The 18987-nt window shown below is 41.7% G+C and overlaps 4 protein-coding genes across 4 annotated transcripts; 1 reads left to right on the top strand and 3 right to left on the bottom strand.

The window, feature by feature from the left end:
• The first annotated feature begins 10 nt into the window (after positions 1-10).
• LOC128719909 (extracellular serine/threonine protein CG31145) lies at positions 11-1642 on the top strand. Its single transcript, XM_053813548.1, has one exon. The coding sequence runs from the start codon at positions 11-13 to the stop codon at positions 1640-1642; it is 1632 nt and encodes a 543-aa protein (XP_053669523.1).
• A 10932-nt stretch (positions 1643-12574) lies between these two features.
• On the bottom strand, positions 12575-13154 carry LOC128718022 (C-type lectin domain family 4 member K-like). Its single transcript, XM_053811697.1, has 2 exons — positions 13039-13154; positions 12575-12966 (listed from the first exon to the last, which is right to left on the bottom strand). Exons 1-2 carry the CDS (start codon positions 13100-13102, stop codon positions 12575-12577), a joined length of 456 nt encoding a protein of 151 aa, XP_053667672.1. The 5' UTR covers positions 13103-13154.
• A 2053-nt stretch (positions 13155-15207) lies between these two features.
• LOC128718021 (perlucin-like) lies at positions 15208-15787 on the bottom strand. The gene is made up of 2 exons (XM_053811696.1): positions 15672-15787; positions 15208-15599 (listed from the first exon to the last, which is right to left on the bottom strand). The coding sequence occupies exons 1-2, from the start codon at positions 15733-15735 to the stop codon at positions 15208-15210; spliced, it is 456 nt and encodes a 151-aa protein (XP_053667671.1). The 5' UTR covers positions 15736-15787.
• A 2053-nt stretch (positions 15788-17840) lies between these two features.
• On the bottom strand, positions 17841-18420 carry LOC128718020 (perlucin-like). Its single transcript, XM_053811694.1, has 2 exons — positions 18305-18420; positions 17841-18232 (listed from the first exon to the last, which is right to left on the bottom strand). The coding sequence occupies exons 1-2, from the start codon at positions 18366-18368 to the stop codon at positions 17841-17843; spliced, it is 456 nt and encodes a 151-aa protein (XP_053667669.1). The 5' UTR covers positions 18369-18420.
• Positions 18421-18987: the final 567 nt, after the last annotated feature.

The raw sequence follows: 18987 nt of genomic DNA, 5'->3' as shown, positions 1-18987 counted from the left end.
CGTAGCCATCATGTACTGGATCCGGTCGAAGAAGCTGCGCGAGCGGCTAGCACTCGGATTCGGTGCCCTGCTCGTCCTCTTTACGCTACTCCTGGTGGTCGATCTTCAGATGGATCTGGGTGTGTCCAGGGGTGAGTTTATCCCGTCGCACGCACGTATCCGGTACGCAAACCAGCAGGATCGTAGCGGTATCTACAACGAGTTTCACCGGAAGTATCTCGCCAAAAGCAATGCGTCCGGTTCGAAGGAGTACCTAACGACGAACGCGCAGGCACAACACCGCGGTCACACCGACACCTCCGGTCCGGGCTATCCCGGCAAGTCAGCGTCGACGACAACTGCGCCACCACCGCACGATCGCTTCAAGGACCTAACCGCACTGGTAGTGGCACCGCGCGCCAGCAAACACCGGGCGCCGCAACCTTTCGAGCGGATTATTGTACGCGAGGAATCGTACGCGGACGAACCGTTGGACGAAGATGAAGCCAATCCAACGTTGGGCGAACTGTTGGACCTGCGGCCCAGCCCAAACGCGTCCAACCTGGAACGGTTCCAGTTGCGCATCTCCAAGCGCGAACTGTACAGCCGGGACGATACGTTAGTGAATGCGGTTATCGACGACATGATACGATTGCCCATCCAGCACGTGGTACAGAAGGAGGGTGGCACACAGCTGAAGCTGATCATCGACTACCCAAACGAGGTGCACGCACTGTTCAAGCCGATGCGGTTTCCGCGTGAACAGCAAACCCTACCGAATCACTTCTACTTCACCGATTACGAGCGACACACGGCCGAGATTGCTGCCTTCCATCTTGACCGGTTGCTTGGTTTCCGGCGAGCGATGCCGGTGACCGGGCGCATCCTTAACATCACCACCGAAATCTACCAGGTGGGCGACGAGGTACTGCTGAAGACGTTCTTCGTGTCGCCGTCCAGCAATCTATGCTTCCACGGCAAGTGTTCGTACTACTGCGATACGTCACACGCGATCTGCGGCAATCCGGACACGCTCGAGGGTTCGTTTGCCGCGTTCCTGCCAACGCAGGACGACACGCAGCGCAAGGTGTGGCGGCATCCGTGGCGCCGGTCGTACCACAAGCGCCGGAAGGCGCAGTGGGAAACGGACTCCGACTACTGCACGATGGTGCGTGACATTCCACCGTACGACGAGGGTCGCCGGTTACTCGACCTGATGGACATGTCCGTGTTTGATTTTCTTACCGGCAACATGGACCGGCACCATTACGAAACGTTCAAAATCTTCGGCAACGATACGTTCCCGATTCACCTTGACCACGGTCGCGGCTTCGGCAAACCGTTCCAGGATGAGCTGTCCATCTTAGCGCCAGTGCTGCAGTGCTGTTTAATCCGAGCGTCCACACTTGAGACGCTGCTTCGCTACCACAACGGTCCGAAATCACTGTCGGAGGCGATGCGCGAATCGATGGCCATCGATCCGATCGCACCGGTCCTGTGGGAGCCACACTTGGAGGCGCTAGACCGACGGGTTGCGATCGTGCTGCAGGCTGTGCGTGACTGCATAAGGAAATCTGCGGAAGAGGACGACGGTATTCCTGACGTTCCCAACGCGCTCGGTGAGAAGGATACTGTGGCGAGGAATGGATTCTATCGTTCCTAGCGACTGGCGGCGGCATACCGGCGGCGGACTGACCTGCAGGAGCGACATGCGCGACTTCACGCCGTTAATCGGTACTCGATGGCGGCTGATGGTTCCGCTAATCAGGTTCAGCATCACCATAACCACCACCACCATTATCACCAACAGCAGCAGCAGCACGGTGCTTTGAGACCAGGCTCCTCGACGCGCTTCGATCGAAGCCGTACTCTGTACATAGTTTAATTGATAGTCATACCGTGTAGTAGTCGTGTGATTGAAGACAAATGAGGGGGCACTGTTAGGCGTTAAGCAATAAGGGTTAGAAAATTTGTTTTCTATACAAGGATGTGACTCTGTGTATGTGTGCGTTCGAATGTGAGATGTGAATGTGCGCGAGTGAAACATGTTTAAATGGGGCTACATTACGAATATGCCCATCGGCCTAGGTTCCTAGCGGTGTGTCAAACGAAAATAAACGAAGAATACAATTGGTACTGATAGAATGGAAGTAGCAAACGGAAGCGGAAGTGCTTTTTTAGACTCATAAGAACTCGTGTACGCTTACGAAGCATAACTCAACTAGCGAAGGTACTAAATTAGCAACCACCACACACGCACACACCAACCCTTTATGACTCGATGAAGATGAGTTACAGCAGCAAAATTGGTTGTAGAATAATAATTACAATAAAAAAGCGGACAAAAATGTGAACATCGCCGGCGTGAGAAAAGCCTAACCGGCTCGCGAAAAATAACGAAGGATTAGTAACGTATAATTTCTCAACCCCAACTAACAATTTGACCGTTCAAGCTACTAACGGTGAGCCAACATTTATAGTTAAGTTTTCAACATCAGCTGTTAATCGACAGCCGTGGGCTTTCACACTAGCCGGTAAAGCATCCCGGTCCTGTTAGGAAGTTAAAACATACGAGTAGTAAACCATTGTTAGCACAATAGTTAAAAGTACGTCCTTCACCCAATTGGTGGAACATTTCCAACGCTTTGGGTGAAGCTTTGAGGCCAAAGTTTTATAACACTATATATACTGTACACACGTGATGGATGGGTGGAAAGTATGTCCGATGTTTCCATCAAACGAGCAGACGACACGCGTGGTGTGATTGTTTTCGTTCAGTTGTAATGTTTTGATTCTATTCTCGTTGCTGTGTTACGTTGAATTGTGTTGTAAATACTCTAATACACCTGATTGACAGGATTTTCCTGCTTAGCAAACAGCCAACCCAGACCGTAAGACACTTTACTGTTGCTATCTTGATTTTTTCTCGTCGTTTCTCAACGCCATACGTTTTGAATTGCGAACTAGATGATGTTTCAATTGCAGAGAGTTCACTAGAGGCCAGTAAATAGAGTTAAAAGAAACAAAACAAAATACAAGGATATTTATAAAATGTAACAAGAGCAAAAAACAAAATCATTCAGCGTATAAATAGAATAAACCAAAATAATGACCAATCAGTTTGAGTCGGGAAATAAAAACAAGAACGTATATCAGCTCCATTAACAGAAGACTTGCTTCATCAAAAATCCAAATATAACAAATAGTAACCCATACAAACAAAGATAGCCGGAAACACTATTTCACTAAAGACGATAGAAAGAGAAGCAGCATAGTTCACAACGCCTGTGCACGCTGTGTCTGATAGGTACGTTTGCATCGCGAATATGAAAGGAGCAACCATGAAGCCATTGTGATGTATGTTTCTTGTTCCGTGTGTTATGTTTAAATAGATTAGCCCTCACACGAAGGCACCGGCGAATTGATTTTAAGTTCCGTCAAGAGTTGTAAATCTGCTATGTGTTATAATTGCCTGAAACGAACCATTGCACACATCGAGCAGCTTCAACTGGCAAGTGGCACAGAAGTGAAACGCATTAAAGAGTATAAACAAAGTACATACGCAAAAACAAACACACATAAATACCACAAAAACAACCAACCATGATGGTGTGAATAGCTACAGTATACATAACGATTATGATAATGGAAATATAATGCAAAATATTACACGTTAAGAGAGATCTAATAGGCGAATATGTCTGCAAGATGCAGTCATTTGGTTTGCCTTCGATTGTTTATCTTTCAAAAGAAAACAAAAAAGCAAAGCTTTTCTTTCCCCTTTTACATATCGCCGAACGCGTGCGCATACTTTAACCCAACCCGGAGTTTGATGATTCGTTCGATCGGTTCGAAATGAATGTAGGAAATAAAATCATGCCAAAAACTAATTAAAAACTCACTCCTTCCTTGTCGGAATTGGCACATTGCGGTACCCAGTGCCGGGTGTACAGCAAATAACGTTGTGATGTCCTTCGGAGGAAATGCGATGAAAACAGCAGCAACAAGGAAAAATAAACCCAAACATAAACCGCACAACAGAACACGGTTAGCTATCGAAAAGGGTATCGATAGCTCGACGATATTTTTTCCCACCATTATTAAGTTTGATGTTCTTTACTGTTCTTCCTCTACGTTGCCTCTTCAACGGACTGCCAATTTACCTCCTCCTAACGGCGCGGATGGATGGATGGCAAAGAAAAGAAAGGGGGAAAAGCTTCACCAGAGCCGCGTAGTAAGATCGTACCAACCAATGCGTTACGGGAACGGATCGTCTGTTATGAACGCTCCCGTTAGGGTGTTGTTCTTGTGCAAAACCAAGCAAAAATGATCATTTGGATTAGCAAGCAATCATTCCTTCCCTTTCGGATGCGATGAAGTGCGTTGAGTAATAATTGTACATTTTGTAAAAAGAAAAACACTCACAAAGGAAACTCCAAAACATTCACAAAAATCCCTTTTTTTATTCGGATGTATACACCTGTTCGTTCCTATCCGTATAAGTATGGAATTAATATTGTACGTTTCTTGTCTGTTATCCACTTACATCGTTATTCGTTATTTTCATCTACATTAGTGCGTGAGATAGTGGAGAGAACGAAGTGTATGTTTTTTTGTTATCCGAAAAATTTACATGCAGCCCTAGCCTGCACCTGCTATCGAAACACATCGGGAATGGAGCAATAGTTCATTGTTAAAATCAAATAGAAAAATCGTGTCAAAAGCAAATAGGAAAACAAGCCTATAAAAGGAAAGAGACTTTCTGCTTGTTCTTAAATGGAAAAAAGAAATAAACAAAAAAAGTAAACCATCTCACCCCCCAGGCATCATCTCCTTATTACCATCATCTTTATGATCATCCTACGACAGCGTAATCGTGATTATTGTACTAAATAGTAGGATCAAAGAAAAACATTTAAAAAAGCACGCAACACATTAGAATGTAGATAAGCGAATTAAGCGCAGGAATAATCACTATGATTGAAAACAAAACGATAAAAGTCTGTTGTTACTGTTTAGCTAAGACATATTGAAACAAAAAAACAAGGAAACGAAAAGTAAACCGACCGATTGAAGTGGATGAAGTGTGCTAAAAAGCAACTAACCAGAGGTAACATAAGTAAACAACTGATCAGCTGTGGTATCGATTATGAACTAATGATATGAAATATATTACTACCGGAAGGGAAAACCTGAACGTAAACGAATAAAATATGAAGTTTGACAGTCGTACGCATGCGAGGACCCCCGTACAACGATGGCCATGTAGTATCCGAAAATTAAATTTAGCCAATTATCACCCTTGTAATGATGTGACCGTTAATGGGTGTGAAATGATCTGAGTTGCTAATATGTTGGAGTCATATTTCCACTGCTGCTAACCTGCTTGAGTTGACTGAACTTTGCTTGAAAAGGTTTGGAATGTTTGAAATAGCCGTTTTTTTATACACTACAATCGGATAGATGGAAACCCTTCCACACAGGCAGCTGAAATTATGTGTTTTGTATTCTTTTTTTAATGTTTACATCCATATTTTACCTCACCCAAGGATAGTTTGTTTGTGAAGTTTCAATGGCGAGACACCGGCATGATGGAGTGCATCATAACACCTGCGTTACAGAACGTGCCGTTTCCTGCGTTACTTGATTCCTTCTCATTCAGGGACGCATACTTTACTCGTGGTAATTTTTGCTTTCATTTAAGGTGCGTATCGTTCTGTGTTGCAGCTGATTTCAATGATCCGTTGAGCGTACTACTTTGGTATGACTATTATGAAGCTATAATCCCACTGCTCTGAGACTTACCGGAGTCCGGTGGTTTTACTTACAACGACTGACAATGCACCGAACCAACGCGAACAAAGTGGGAATAGTTTCATTAACAGCATCATTTTATCAACTGTCCGGCAAAGTGTTGGCATTTCCGCTACCGCTACGTCGTTTTGTTGCTTTGGTACGGATGAAAGGTTGAAAGACATGGTTCACAATTCGTCGGAACCGAGCTTAACAAATGCACACCCCAACGCGCCACTCACCGGAATGCTAAAATACTGACTGTGTGCTGGGAAGGTAAATTTTACGAAGAATTCAACCAAGCAAATAAATCTCAACTATTGCTTGGCCGGAGTGCCGAGAGGTTTACCACAACTGCCGACATCTACACAAAGTTCGAGCAAAATTTCGTAACCTGGCAGAAGAGTTTTTAAGGTGGTGGCCCAGTTATGTGGTGTTCTATCGTTTGCTGCCTCGGTGACAGGGTGCTAATCATCGTATTTACATTTTTGTCACTCAAGTATCCAGCAACCGTAGGTAACGGAATGGTGCGCCAAATAATGGTGTGAGTTCCATGTTTTTTTAAATCAACTCTACAACGGACTAAACTTTTACGAAATCCTGCTTTATTTCTGTTATAGTGCTGGAGTTTTAGGTTAACAATTTTTTTTTGGTTTCTTTACAATTTTGGATAGTATCAAATAACAACCATGTAAATGGGACAACCTGTCGGTGAACGTCTTGTGCCGCAAGTTGCTAGCACAATGCTGGCATTAATTGTTTCTCGATCGTTTTGAAGCACTACTTTTGCTTATACATCATCTCTCCGCGAAACTTTTGACAAAATAATAAATACTTACATAATTTTACAGCACTTTGCGTTCAGTCTATCATTTTCAATTACAACCACCGTCGAAGATGCATCCAGGGTTCCGCAAATGAAATCACCAAACCGCACTCCAAGCTTCCAGTTGCGTAAGCAGCGCGTTTTGGTGGACAATAGCTTGCTGTTTTCGTTGGCAGCTTGGGAAAACGGTTTTGGAGCAACTCGTGAGACATGGTTTTTCTCCATCCGTACTCGTTATCAGTACAATCGCGATGCGTAAGATGACGATTCGCAGCACTGGCGTCTTGGAGGATGGAAAACAATGCAGTATATGCAATCTCGTGTTACCTTTTTTTTCATTGCGCTGCAGCGTACATTCGGTGCTTCGGATACAAAAACCTAACCCGCAGATAGATCGCACAACGTGGACAACCATGATACGGCACTAAGCAGATCCAACTTTTACTCGAACGTCCTTCAAATGGTGATGCGGTGCAAGCTACAACGGTGACCAGCTCAATTCGTACGTCAATCTTGCTCTTATACTGTGCTAATTAACGACAACCCGTCCTGCAGCTCACAGACACTGGCATACAGCTAGTCTGAACTCCCGAACGAGCTTCGTAGCTGGTGTCCAATGGAGATCTACACTTCTTTTGTGCAATCCTTTATTTACGTTCGCTGAACATTGCTGACTGTAATTCTTCCTTATCTGCATCCACTCTGAGCGACAGCATCCAACTCGGAGCCAAACTTTTGTGTCAAACTTTTTCATCGCTGGCGGATAATGAAAGCTGCCGTTCTTATAAATACATTTTCTGGAACGGGGCGTGCGACCGAAAGATTAGTAATTTATTGCCGTGCTCTTTGCATATTATTTGCGTGAAAGTTTTGGCAGCCAATTTCGGGTGCTAATTAGCAGAGGGAAGTTTGTTTGTTGTTCGATTCAGCTAGTTTATATTTTGCGCCAGTAAAACATGCGATGGGAAGAATGCGTGCGTTTTGTTTTAAATGCAATAAATTCAACGAGCATTAATGGTGGCTAATATAACAACGACGTTTAAAGCGTGTTTGATTTTCATAGCTTGTTTTACATTCTCGGGGTTTGGTAGGCACGGTTAAGTGTAAAAGCGTAACGCGAACCGGTTGGATGTGCGGTTAACTGCGTTACTTGTGATATGTGCTGCACGTTGCATATATTTGGGCGTAACCATTTTTTTATAGCAAGCGCACAGAAGAGCCGCTTAGGACAAATCAATACATGCTAAAATCTCATACTTTCCGTGATGTAGTGTAAAAACAATTACAAATTGCTATTTTCTTACAAAAACACTAGTTTGTAGTGTGTTCACAAATATTTAGAATCAAAATTGTTTCAAAAATATCACAACAACTAAACAGATGACTAAATCGACTAGTTACTTTTACTTTCATAATCTAGTATAACTGAAATCTCATTAAAACGCTATTAAAGCTACTGTTAGTTACTATTGAATAAACTCCTACTGATTTTGTACATGAACAATTGAAATGATAGATCCAACAGGATCAATCTTTTCCGATCAATTTGATGCATTTTCGAAACTCTTGACGTAGTTTTACTGATCTTTACGAAACTCTTGCTTCATTTCATATCTAATACCACAATTTGTTTGCGCTGTGCGTTGTTGAATATTACGAAAATTTATTACACTCTCTACCGGTGCAGTCGGCCGTGGTGCAGAAAGTCAACCTTCCACTCTGTAAACCCTTCTCCTAGAGTTAGCATCATTTTATTTATTCCTCGCTAATATCCAAGTAAATTCCAACGGGTTGGAGGAAAAGGACAGCACTTCAGGCACGAATGATGGTAAAACTTTTCCCAACCACTAACGAGTAACGCGCCCTTGAGAAACAACTCCATCCCTTACAAAGGGACGAGAAACAACGCGAGCGTGTCGACGGTACGGGATCAGCAACGATCAGTCGGTTTGAAGTAGGCACCACTGCAGTGCTTTATGGACTTTCGAATAAAAATACCATAAATCTTTGGGAAGGCTGATCAAATTATAAAACTTCGTACCAAATCAATTTGCACTGGCTTTGCTGCCCAGACGCGGGACGGAAAGTAATGGTTTGCATCACGATCGTATAAAAATGAAGCTACTTTTTCTTGAGACTGACACGAATCTCAACGAATGTCGCTCCGGATCCTCGTTGAAGTTTTTCCCAGTTATTGCTCGTCTTGCTCCGCTTCTTGCATCATTTCTACCGAAGTTTCCAAGGATGTTGCAAAGGTTAATAAAATATACATCGCGTACACTCCCGCTCAAGTGCGACTCTCTTCATCGTACAGCTTCAGATGCGAATATTAAAAAACAAACTCAAAGCACGTGTAGCTTTTATAGGCGCCAACTTTCACCAAGGGACTCATAAACCGCGGCACGGCAAACCAAAGTTTCGACCATAACACTACGTAACTAGGTCTAACTTCGAACCATTAAAAGTGCGTCCGAGCGTTAGGAAAGAAAGTTTCTCTCTTAAATGGCCAGGATGACGACATCAACAGATATGCATACATCACATTCAAACACACACACACACACCCTCAAAGTGGGCGCGTCTTTATGGGGTTGGGAGAGTGAGAATCCTTTTCACTAACGCAACCGAACGTGCGAGGATGATGGAAGCATTGCTTCGCAAACAAAAACTTGAACTCTATCTAATTATTGAGACGTCATCCCGTCTCAATTCCACAATTCAACCCAACGCCTGCTGCAAGAAGCAATGGGCGATAATTATGGTAGAGCTAAGACTAGATTTATGATACACCCGTCATGTTTATGATAAGTGGCGCTGTCTGGTTGCCGCGGCAACGAATTCCTTACCGATTGCCTGGCCGTAGGATGGGGTTCGTATTCGTTTCATGGATAGGACGAAGGTGTTTGTAATCGGTTATTAAAATATCATAGTTTGGGTGGGCCTTTTGCCAACCTCCTTAGTCCCTGATATGGCGAAGGCCATTATGCTTGATTTAAGTCCCTCTCTTTAACTTTTCCTGCCATTAACACAAATATGCTATTCTATTCTACTTTCACGCACCCTCCCACCTAGCTGGCTGTTTCGTGAGGAAAATCATTTACATAATTGAGTAACAGTTTCACATTTGACTGGGAGCTCAATGGGATAGAACCGAACAACAAGCAGTTACATGAACAGAATAATTTGCTTCTTCACGGCAACAATAATCTTCCTTCCATAATCACATTTCCGAAACTGATTATGTTGATGATGGCCACATAGCAATAAGCAATGTGGGAAACAATTCTTAACAAGAACCTTTTACAGTTCATCTTTATCTTAATAATTTAATTAGAATATAGATGACAGCAATATGTTAACATAAGATATGTATCGACATCGTCCAATGTTCTACAAAGAGTCTTCCGATCGGCAGCTCCTTTAATCTATTCTGTATTACTGTTGAATATTGTGGTATATGGTTATATCTCGTGTTAATTTAAACTCCGACGGCACCAGGGTTTGCCTGCTGTTAAAAAATTAGGAAGCAACTATTCGTTTACAATACATTGAACATCTTTATGTATGTCATTTCATACCGACTTACTCTTCCAACATTCTTGATCGTAATATGGGATGACGGACCAACCACTATGGTCGACCTGGGGGTTAAGTTTCCCTTATGTAACTCTAACATCGTTTCTACAGGACAACGCGACTGTCGCGTTTATGGAAATCACATACAAAATTTCATGAAGTGGAAAGTGGATATAACGTACCATTGCTAGAAGAGCGGAAGATATCAATAATGACATCGTAGCTCAATTGAATATATAGTAGAAAGGTTTTATTGGTTTTCGCTAGCTATAGATGAGTCGACAGACACTGCTAAGATGCTTATATATGTCAGAGGTGATAATAGTATCTTTGAGGAATTAACCCTGTTATCCCTCAATTGTTATCCCTCGATAGTCTTCATTAAAACAACAATAGGAGAAAACTTATTTCTCAAGGTTGAAAAGGCTGTGAAGGAATTTGGTTTAGATAAATTAAAATCTGTCACAACAGATGGAACCAGAAATATGTGTGGAAAGAGCAATGCCTTGAAAGGACGCTTATTTAATTATTTTATTAATTCATTTCATACTTCAGCACGTTCTATGTGCGTAAAACAAACACAACTCAAGCGTAATAGAAGTAGTAACGCCAGTAGAAAATTTCCGTTCTCGGGCCCGGTCAAATCCTCGCATATTTGCAGGGAATTGAAGCAGAGCATACAAATATGCCCCATCAAATATACCCCATCTCATATACCCTTGAGATGGTTGAGTAACGGAAAAGTTCTACTCAGATTTTTTAGGCTAAAATTGAAATTACTGAGTCTTTAGAAGAAAAGAATAACTCACAACCCTTGATATGTAATGAAAAATGGCAAAGGAAACTAGCATTTGTGACGAATGTTGTACAATAGCTCAACGAATTTAATTTCAAATTACAAGGTGCAACTTTGCTGATTTGTAAACTTTATTCCATTGCAAAATCTTACAAACAATATATTTCGATATTTAAAACACAAGTAGCAATCAATAGTTTTCATTATTCTACCGCTCGAAAAAAAATTACAGTTGTCTGTATCTGCAGCACTTTATTTATAAAAATTTTGCATCAGCCTTACTGACAGAATTTTACGGACGGTTGCAGCAACGTTTTTCTGATCTAGTTTACATAAAAAGAAACAATATTTGTCTCCTTCCAAATCCTTTCATTACAAATATTAATGTAGGTCCATCGTAACTCCAGTTAGAAGTAGTTGATTTATAAAATAATTACAGTCTTAAAACAACATTTACAAATTTAATTCTCATAACTTTCTACCAACTGCTACCCAAAGAACTGTGTAATAATCTAAAACCATTTGCTATAAGCTATATTTCAACACATATAAATGAGGATTTTTTTGTTGTCAAAAATAGAATTTACTAAACCCCATTACAGATCATTATTAATTGATGACCATTGGCAATCTATTTCAACGATGGGATGCACAAATATGGCACCCTGCTTGGAAGATGTAATTGCTGGAAAAAAAACCAAAATCATTAATCATAATAATTGATATTATTTGTCGATAATTTTGTATTTTGGACTTAAAACCTTAGTTTTTTGAGTAAGCATTTAAAAAAATGCATTCTCCTAGCCTGCGGGTAAATGATCGATCATTTAAAAAATTTTCTTTGCCTGAAACGGTTGCCGACCCATGTTCTAAATCTCTTCTAGAGATTAAGGAAGATGTTCGGTAAAGAGATCCCTATTTTAGGAAGAATTTTTAAAAAAGGATCGTTCCGGTCTTTAGTTATGAAATAATATTCTTTTGTAATTGGTAAACTCTTAAATTATAAAAAAAATTAAAGGATTTATCCAATAGATCAGCGGCATCTCTCTTGATTAACACTATTATATTACTTCTATTAACACATACACTTGGTATAAGGGAGCTAAGTCATATCAACTCATATCAATTTGCGATATTCACATTTGAACTGCAAATATGATGCATAGGTGATAAAAAGATGATCTTCAATAAGTTCAGGACACAACTACCGGAAAGAAAGAAGGCATGTAGCCTGCAAAGAAATGTCGAACTGATATTTTAGTGGATTTGCGTTTCTGCTTCACCAAGGTGAAACGAACCCAGCAACAATCCAAAACCTTCAGTCGGGGTTTGTTTCTAAGTTTGTAGACAGCCTTGCAAACGAAAAAAAATATAAGTTTTATGAAGTCTTTCAGTTAAACATAATCTGATAGGGTCTTCATTTCTTTCAACCCATTCACGAGATGAACTTGACTGACTGAATGCACCTTTGAACACGTAAAAGCATGTTCAAATGATTGTTTCATTTCTGACAACTATAACCACACTGTTGAGAAGCATTTATAAGGATAGACAAAGCTGGCAACTACAAGCCACAATTTTCACATTTTAACCAAGCTGGTTTATTACTTTTCGAACGCGCACACATATCCATCTAGCTTTTTGGAGCAAACCTGGTCATCCCATTTACCACGGTTCTCTGCTTGCCAGTTTCCGACCGTCAGACAGTGCTGGTCGCCTCCGAGATTGTTAGGCTCTCCTGGATAGTAGTTCCGGTAGTCGTTGTTATTCAACGGTCTGTTCAAGCCAATCCACATCCATCGACCATCACGACCGAGGTCAGTTCCTCCAATGAAGTATATGCCATTTGGGTTGTTGGCTTTGGCCATTGCTTGTTCCACTTGCCTTTGCTCAAATGGTGACTGAATAGATGCCAAATATCCGCTGAAGGAATTGCAGTCTTGCCACGCCTCGAAAAACGTGGAGCTTTTGGAGAAAACGATGAAGCTCTTTTTGGCTGCAAAGAACAACGGTGGTATTATAAAATGTCATACTTTCCTCATAAACCACTGTCCACACCATCACTTACCTTCGATGGAATTGAATGCGGCCACCACCACACACAGCGATAGGAGGAAAGTCTTGAACGACATGTTTTTGGCTCTGTTGAAGCGATACTGCAGCGAACTGTGATTGAGGATCGCTTTTCAGGCGCTATTTATACTCGATTCTCGCCCTCAGTTTTCAGGACTCGGAGATGTTCTGTTGATTTAGGTGGTTCAAACCGTAGCATACGTGTCAACTTGATGTTCGTGTGGTTCGGCAGTTGCATGCAATATAGTTTTGATTCGTAATATGCGATGATGACGCAAATCTAAAACCAGCTGTTAGACATAATTTCGGAAATGTTTTCAAAGTAAAAGCATCTGTTCAAGTGTTTGTTCCAACTCTACCTAACAGAAATATCTAGAACCTGTTTGTGGTTGACGTCAGTCGCTGCAAAAATGACACTTGTTTAAAGTAGAACTGCTCTAAATGTTTCCTAAATGCACTCCATGCTCCACATGGATATGCATCACATCGTGAATATGAATTATAATTGTCTAATGGTGATATAGAACACGATTTACGCTTTCCTTACAGCTGGTACTTGTTCGGCATAATATACCCCTGAAAAAATGTTTCAAATTCTTGTTTATCGATCACGTCTCATTCACAGATGATCATCTACTAATACAATCTAATAGCACGTTACACGCAGTCTGAGCGATCGCAAAAAAAGACGCATCAAGATTGGAACCACAGATCTTCAGGACACACGGTGGTTTTTATCGGGTTTATGTGTGAAAGAAACTCTATGTTTGGTCATGCTAGGAGGACTCCCATTGTCGTCTATTTTGACGGTGTTGCAACTAATGACGTTACTTGGTGTGTGAGTTAAGCCTTCGGAGAAAAGTAGGAAATCGTCCCACTCAACTGTTTATGGCACCATTTCGGTGGATCACTGCGCGACGGTCTGCCATTGGTCTGCCCTCAAAAGTGTATTCTGAATCTGGGCCTAATTTTTAAGCAACAGTCTGTGGAACTTATATGGAACAGCTTGTAGATATGTAGAAAAATCATAAGCACTAACTGTATGTACTATGTATAGTTGGTTGGTTAGCTGGTTAGTTGGTTATTAAAAAACGTCGTCTAATTCAGACACCAGAATTACTAGTCAAACTGTACATTTTCATATCGCCGGTGCCCAAAAGCATTGGTTTTGGCACGCGGCAGGTCATTAATAAATAAAATTGATTGTAATTGGGTCCAAGATTGTTGCACAGAGGTACACCGTAAAAGCTAACGAATGTTGCAGAAAACGTATTGTACATTTTAACATTGCTGCTTTTTTGGGTTAAGTATGGTTCAAGGCAAGTAATAACATTAGCATTAATGACATATACCGAAGAGCTCAACTTTCGATAGGATCAATTAATGACCTACAGTCAAACGCAGTCTTTAAATCAGTGAGGACCGCGTCAACCTGACCAATTGCGTCAACTACTTTCAAACGGAATAATCCACGAAAAATGCCACTTAGGAATTGGGACTGATGGATCAATATTTGCATACGGTTCATAACAGGCTCACAAAGGGTATCCGTACATTTTATGTACACAGATGTCGGTACTCCATCAGGCCCAGGGTAGTTGGCAGTTAATACTGGTGTAGATAAAATATATACATTCTACCTCTTCTTACGCGGTAATACAACCTCAAGAGGTCTAGGCCAACCATTTCTGGATTTTATTGACTATATTTACCCGACGTTGGATAGTTCATCCTGCGTACGCGGAATTGATACGGAAGGGATTTTGTACTGGTTATTTCGTGTGGAACCGGCGCCGCTACCAAACACAACACCGGGACGTCACAAACAATGAATAGTTTCTCAAGAGGATTGTTGTTGCACCCTTTTCAGTACGTCCATCGCAGTCAAGCTTGGGAGAGACCAAGCAACGGCGGCATAGTCCAAGATGGGTCGGACCCAACAACAAAACAAAGATTTCAGACAGTGGAGGTCTCTTGATAGAGACAGAAGGAGTCTTGAAGCAATACAGGCAAGCAGTCCCAAGGGTTTGTTGGACTTTCTAAGTACATTCTAAGTAATATTCTGGTTCATGAAGATTACTAAGGAATCACCATGAAGATTATAAGGATCAACAAATCTGGCAACTACAAGCCACAATTTTCACATTTTAACCAAGCTGGTTTATTACTTTTCGAACGCGCACACATATCCATCTAGCTTTTTGGAGCAAACCTGGTCATCCCATTTACCACGGTTCTCTGCTTGCCAGTTTCCGACCGTCAGACAGTGCTGGTCGCCTCCGAGATTGTTAGGCTCTCCTGGATAGTAGTTCCGGTAGTCGTTGTTTTTCAACTGTCTGTTCAAGCCAATCCACATCCATCGACCATCACGACCGAGGTCAGTTCCTCCAATGAAGTATATGCCATTTGGATTGCTGGCTTTGGCCATTGCTTGTTCCACTTGCCTTTGCTCAGCTGGTGTCTGAATAGATGCCAAATATCCGTCGAAGGAATTGCAGTCTTGCCACGCCTCGAAAAACGTGGAGCTTTTGGAGAAAACGATGAAGCTCTTTTTGGCTGCAAAGAACAACGGTGGTATTGTAAAATGTCATACTTTCCTCATAAACCACTGTCCACACCATCACTTACCTTCGATGGAATTGAATGCGGCCACCACCACACACAGCGATAGGAGGAAAGTCTTGAACGACATGTTTTTGGCTCTGTTGAAGCGATATTGCAGCGAACTGTGATTGAGGATCGCTTTTCAGGCGCTATTTATACTCGATTCTCGGTCTCAGTTTTCAGGACTCGAAGATGTTCTGTTGATTTAGGTGGTTCAAACCGTAGCATACGTGTCAACTTGATGTTCGTGTGGTTCGGCAGTTGCATGCAATATAGTTTTGATTCGTAATATGCGATGATGACGCAAATCTAAAACCAGCTGTTAGACATAATTTCGGAAATGTTTTTAAAGTAAAAGCATCTGTTCAAGTGTTTGTTCCAACTCTGTCTAAAAGAAATATCTAGAACCTGTTTGTGGTTGACGTCAGTCGCTGCAAAAATGACACTTGTTTAAAGTAGAACTGCTCTAAATGTTTCCTAAATGCACTCCATGTTCCACATGGATATGCATCACATCGTGAATATGAATTATAATTGTCTAATGGTGATTTAGAACACGATTTACGCTTTCCTTACAGCTGGTACTTGTTCGGCATAATATACCCCTGAAAAAATGTTTCAAATTCTTGTTTATCGATCACGTCTCATTCACAGATGATCATCTACTAATACAATCTAATAGCACGTTACATGGAGTCTGAGCGATCGCAAAAAAAGACGCATCAAGATTGGAACCACAGATCTTCAGGACACACGGTGGTTTTTATCGGGTTTATGTGTGAAAGAAACTCTATGTTTGGTCATGCTAGGAGGACTCCCATTGTCGTCTATTTTGACGGTGTTGCAACTAATGACGTTACTTGGTGTGTGAGTTAAGCCTTCGGAGAAAAGTAGGAAATCGTCCCACTCAACTGTTTATGGCACCATTTCGGTGGATCACTGCGCGACGGTCTGCCATTGGTCTGCCCTCAAAAGTGTATTCTGAATCTGGGCCTAATTTTTAAGCAACAGTCTGTGGAACTTATATGGAACAGCTTGTAGATATGTAGAAAAATCATAAGCACTAACTGTATGTACTATGTATAGTTGGTTGGTTAGCTGGTTAGTTGGTTATTAAAAAACGTCGTCTAATTCAGACACCAGAATTACTAGTCAAACTGTACATTTTCATATCGCCGGTGCCCAAAAGCATTGGTTTTGGCACGCGGCAGGTCATTAATAAATAAAATTGATTGTAATTGGGTCCAAGATTGTTGCACAGAGGTACACCGTAAAAGCTAACGAATGTTGCAGAAAACGTATTGTACATTTTAACATTGCTGCTTTTTTGGGTTAAGTATGGTTCAAGGCAAGTAATAACATTAGCATTAATGACATATACCGAAGAGCTCAACTTTCGATAGGATCAATTAATGACCTACAGTCAAACGCAGTCTTTAAATCAGTGAGGACCGCGTCAACCTGACAAATTGCGTCAACTACTTTAAACCGGAATAATCCACGAAAAATGCCACTTAGGAATTGGGACTGATGGATCAATATTTGCATACGGTTCATAACAGGCTCACAAAGGGTATCCGTACATTTTATGTACACAGATGTCGGTACTCCATCAGGCCCAGGGTAGTTGGCAGTTAATACTGGTGTAGATAAAATATATACATTCTACCTCTTCTTACGCGGTAATACAACCTCAAGAGGTCTAGGCCAACCATTTCTGGATTTTATTGACTATATTTACCCGACGTTGGATAGTTCATCCTGCGTACGCGGAATTGATACGGAAGGGATTTTGTACTGGTTATTTCGTGTGGAACCGGCGCCGCTACCAAACACAACACCGGGACGTCACAAACAATGAATAGTTTCTCAAGAGGATTGTTGTTGCACCCTTTTCAGTACGTCCATCGCAGTCAAGCTTGGGAGAGACCAAGCAACGGCGGCATAGTCCAAGATGGGTCGGACCCAACAACAAAACAAAGATTTCAGACAGTGGAGGTCTCTTGATAGAGACAGAAGGAGTCTTGAAGCAATACAGGCAAGCAGTCCCAAGGGTTTGTTGGACTTTCTAAGTACATTCTAAGTAATATTCTGGTTCATGAAGATTACTAAGGAATCACCATGAAGATTATAAGGATCAACAAATCTGGCAACTACAAGCCACAATTTTCACATTTTAACCAAGCTGGTTTATTACTTTTCGAACGCGCACACATATCCATCTAGCTTTTTGGAGCAAACCTGGTCATCCCATTTACCACGGTTCTCTGCTTGCCAGTTTCCGACCGTCAGACAGTGCTGGTCGCCTCCGAGATTGTTAGGCTCTCCTGGATAGTAGTTCCGGTAGTCGTTGTTTTTCAACTGTCTGTTCAAGCCAATCCACATCCATCGACCATCACGACCGAGGTCAGTTCCTCCAATGAAGTATATGCCATTTGGATTGCTGGCTTTGGCCATTGCTTGTTCCACTTGCCTTTGCTCAGCTGGTGTCTGAATAGATGCCAAATATCCGTCGAAGGAATTGCAGTCTTGCCACGCCTCGAAAAACGTGGAGCTTTTGGAAAAAACGATGAAGCTCTTTTTGGCTGCAAAGAACAACGGTGGTATTGTAAAATGTCATACTTTCCTCATAAACCACTGTCCACACCATCACTTACCTTCGATGGAATTGAATGCGGCCACCACCACACACAGCGATAGGAGGAAAGTCTTGAACGACATGTTTTTGGCTCTGTTGAAGCGATATTGCAGCGAACTGTGATTGAGGATCGCTTTTCAGGCGCTATTTATACTCGATTCTCGGTCTCAGTTTTCAGGACTCGAAGATGTTCTGTTGATTTAGGTGGTTCAAACCGTAGCATACGTGTCAACTTGATGTTCGTGTGGTTCGGCAGTTGCATGCAATATAGTTTTGATTCGTAATATGCGATGATGACGCAAATCTAAAACCAGCTGTTAGACATAATTTCGGAAATGTTTTTAAAGTAAAAGCATCTGTTCAAGTGTTTGTTCCAACTCTGTCTAAAAGAAATATCTAGAACCTGTTTGTGGTTGACGTCAGTCGCTGCAAAAATGACACTTGTTTAAAGTAGAACTGCTCTAAATGTTTCCTAAATGCACTCCATGTTCCACATGGATATGCATCACATCGTGAATATGAATTATAATTGTCTAATGGTGATATAGAACACGATTTACGCTTTCCTTACAGCTGGTACTTGTTCGGCATAATATACCCCTGAAAAAATGTTTCAAATTCTTGTTTATCGATCACGTCTCATTCACAGATGATCATCTACTAATACAATCTAATAGCACGTTACACGGAGTCTGAGCGATC

The sequence above is a fragment of the Anopheles marshallii genome, chromosome 2 (assembly GCF_943734725.1).
Source record: "Anopheles marshallii chromosome 2, idAnoMarsDA_429_01, whole genome shotgun sequence".
NCBI lineage: Eukaryota > Metazoa > Arthropoda > Insecta > Diptera > Culicidae > Anopheles > Anopheles marshallii.
The sequence above is the reverse complement of the archived record's forward strand: the minus strand, read 5'-3'. Positions and strand labels throughout refer to the sequence as shown.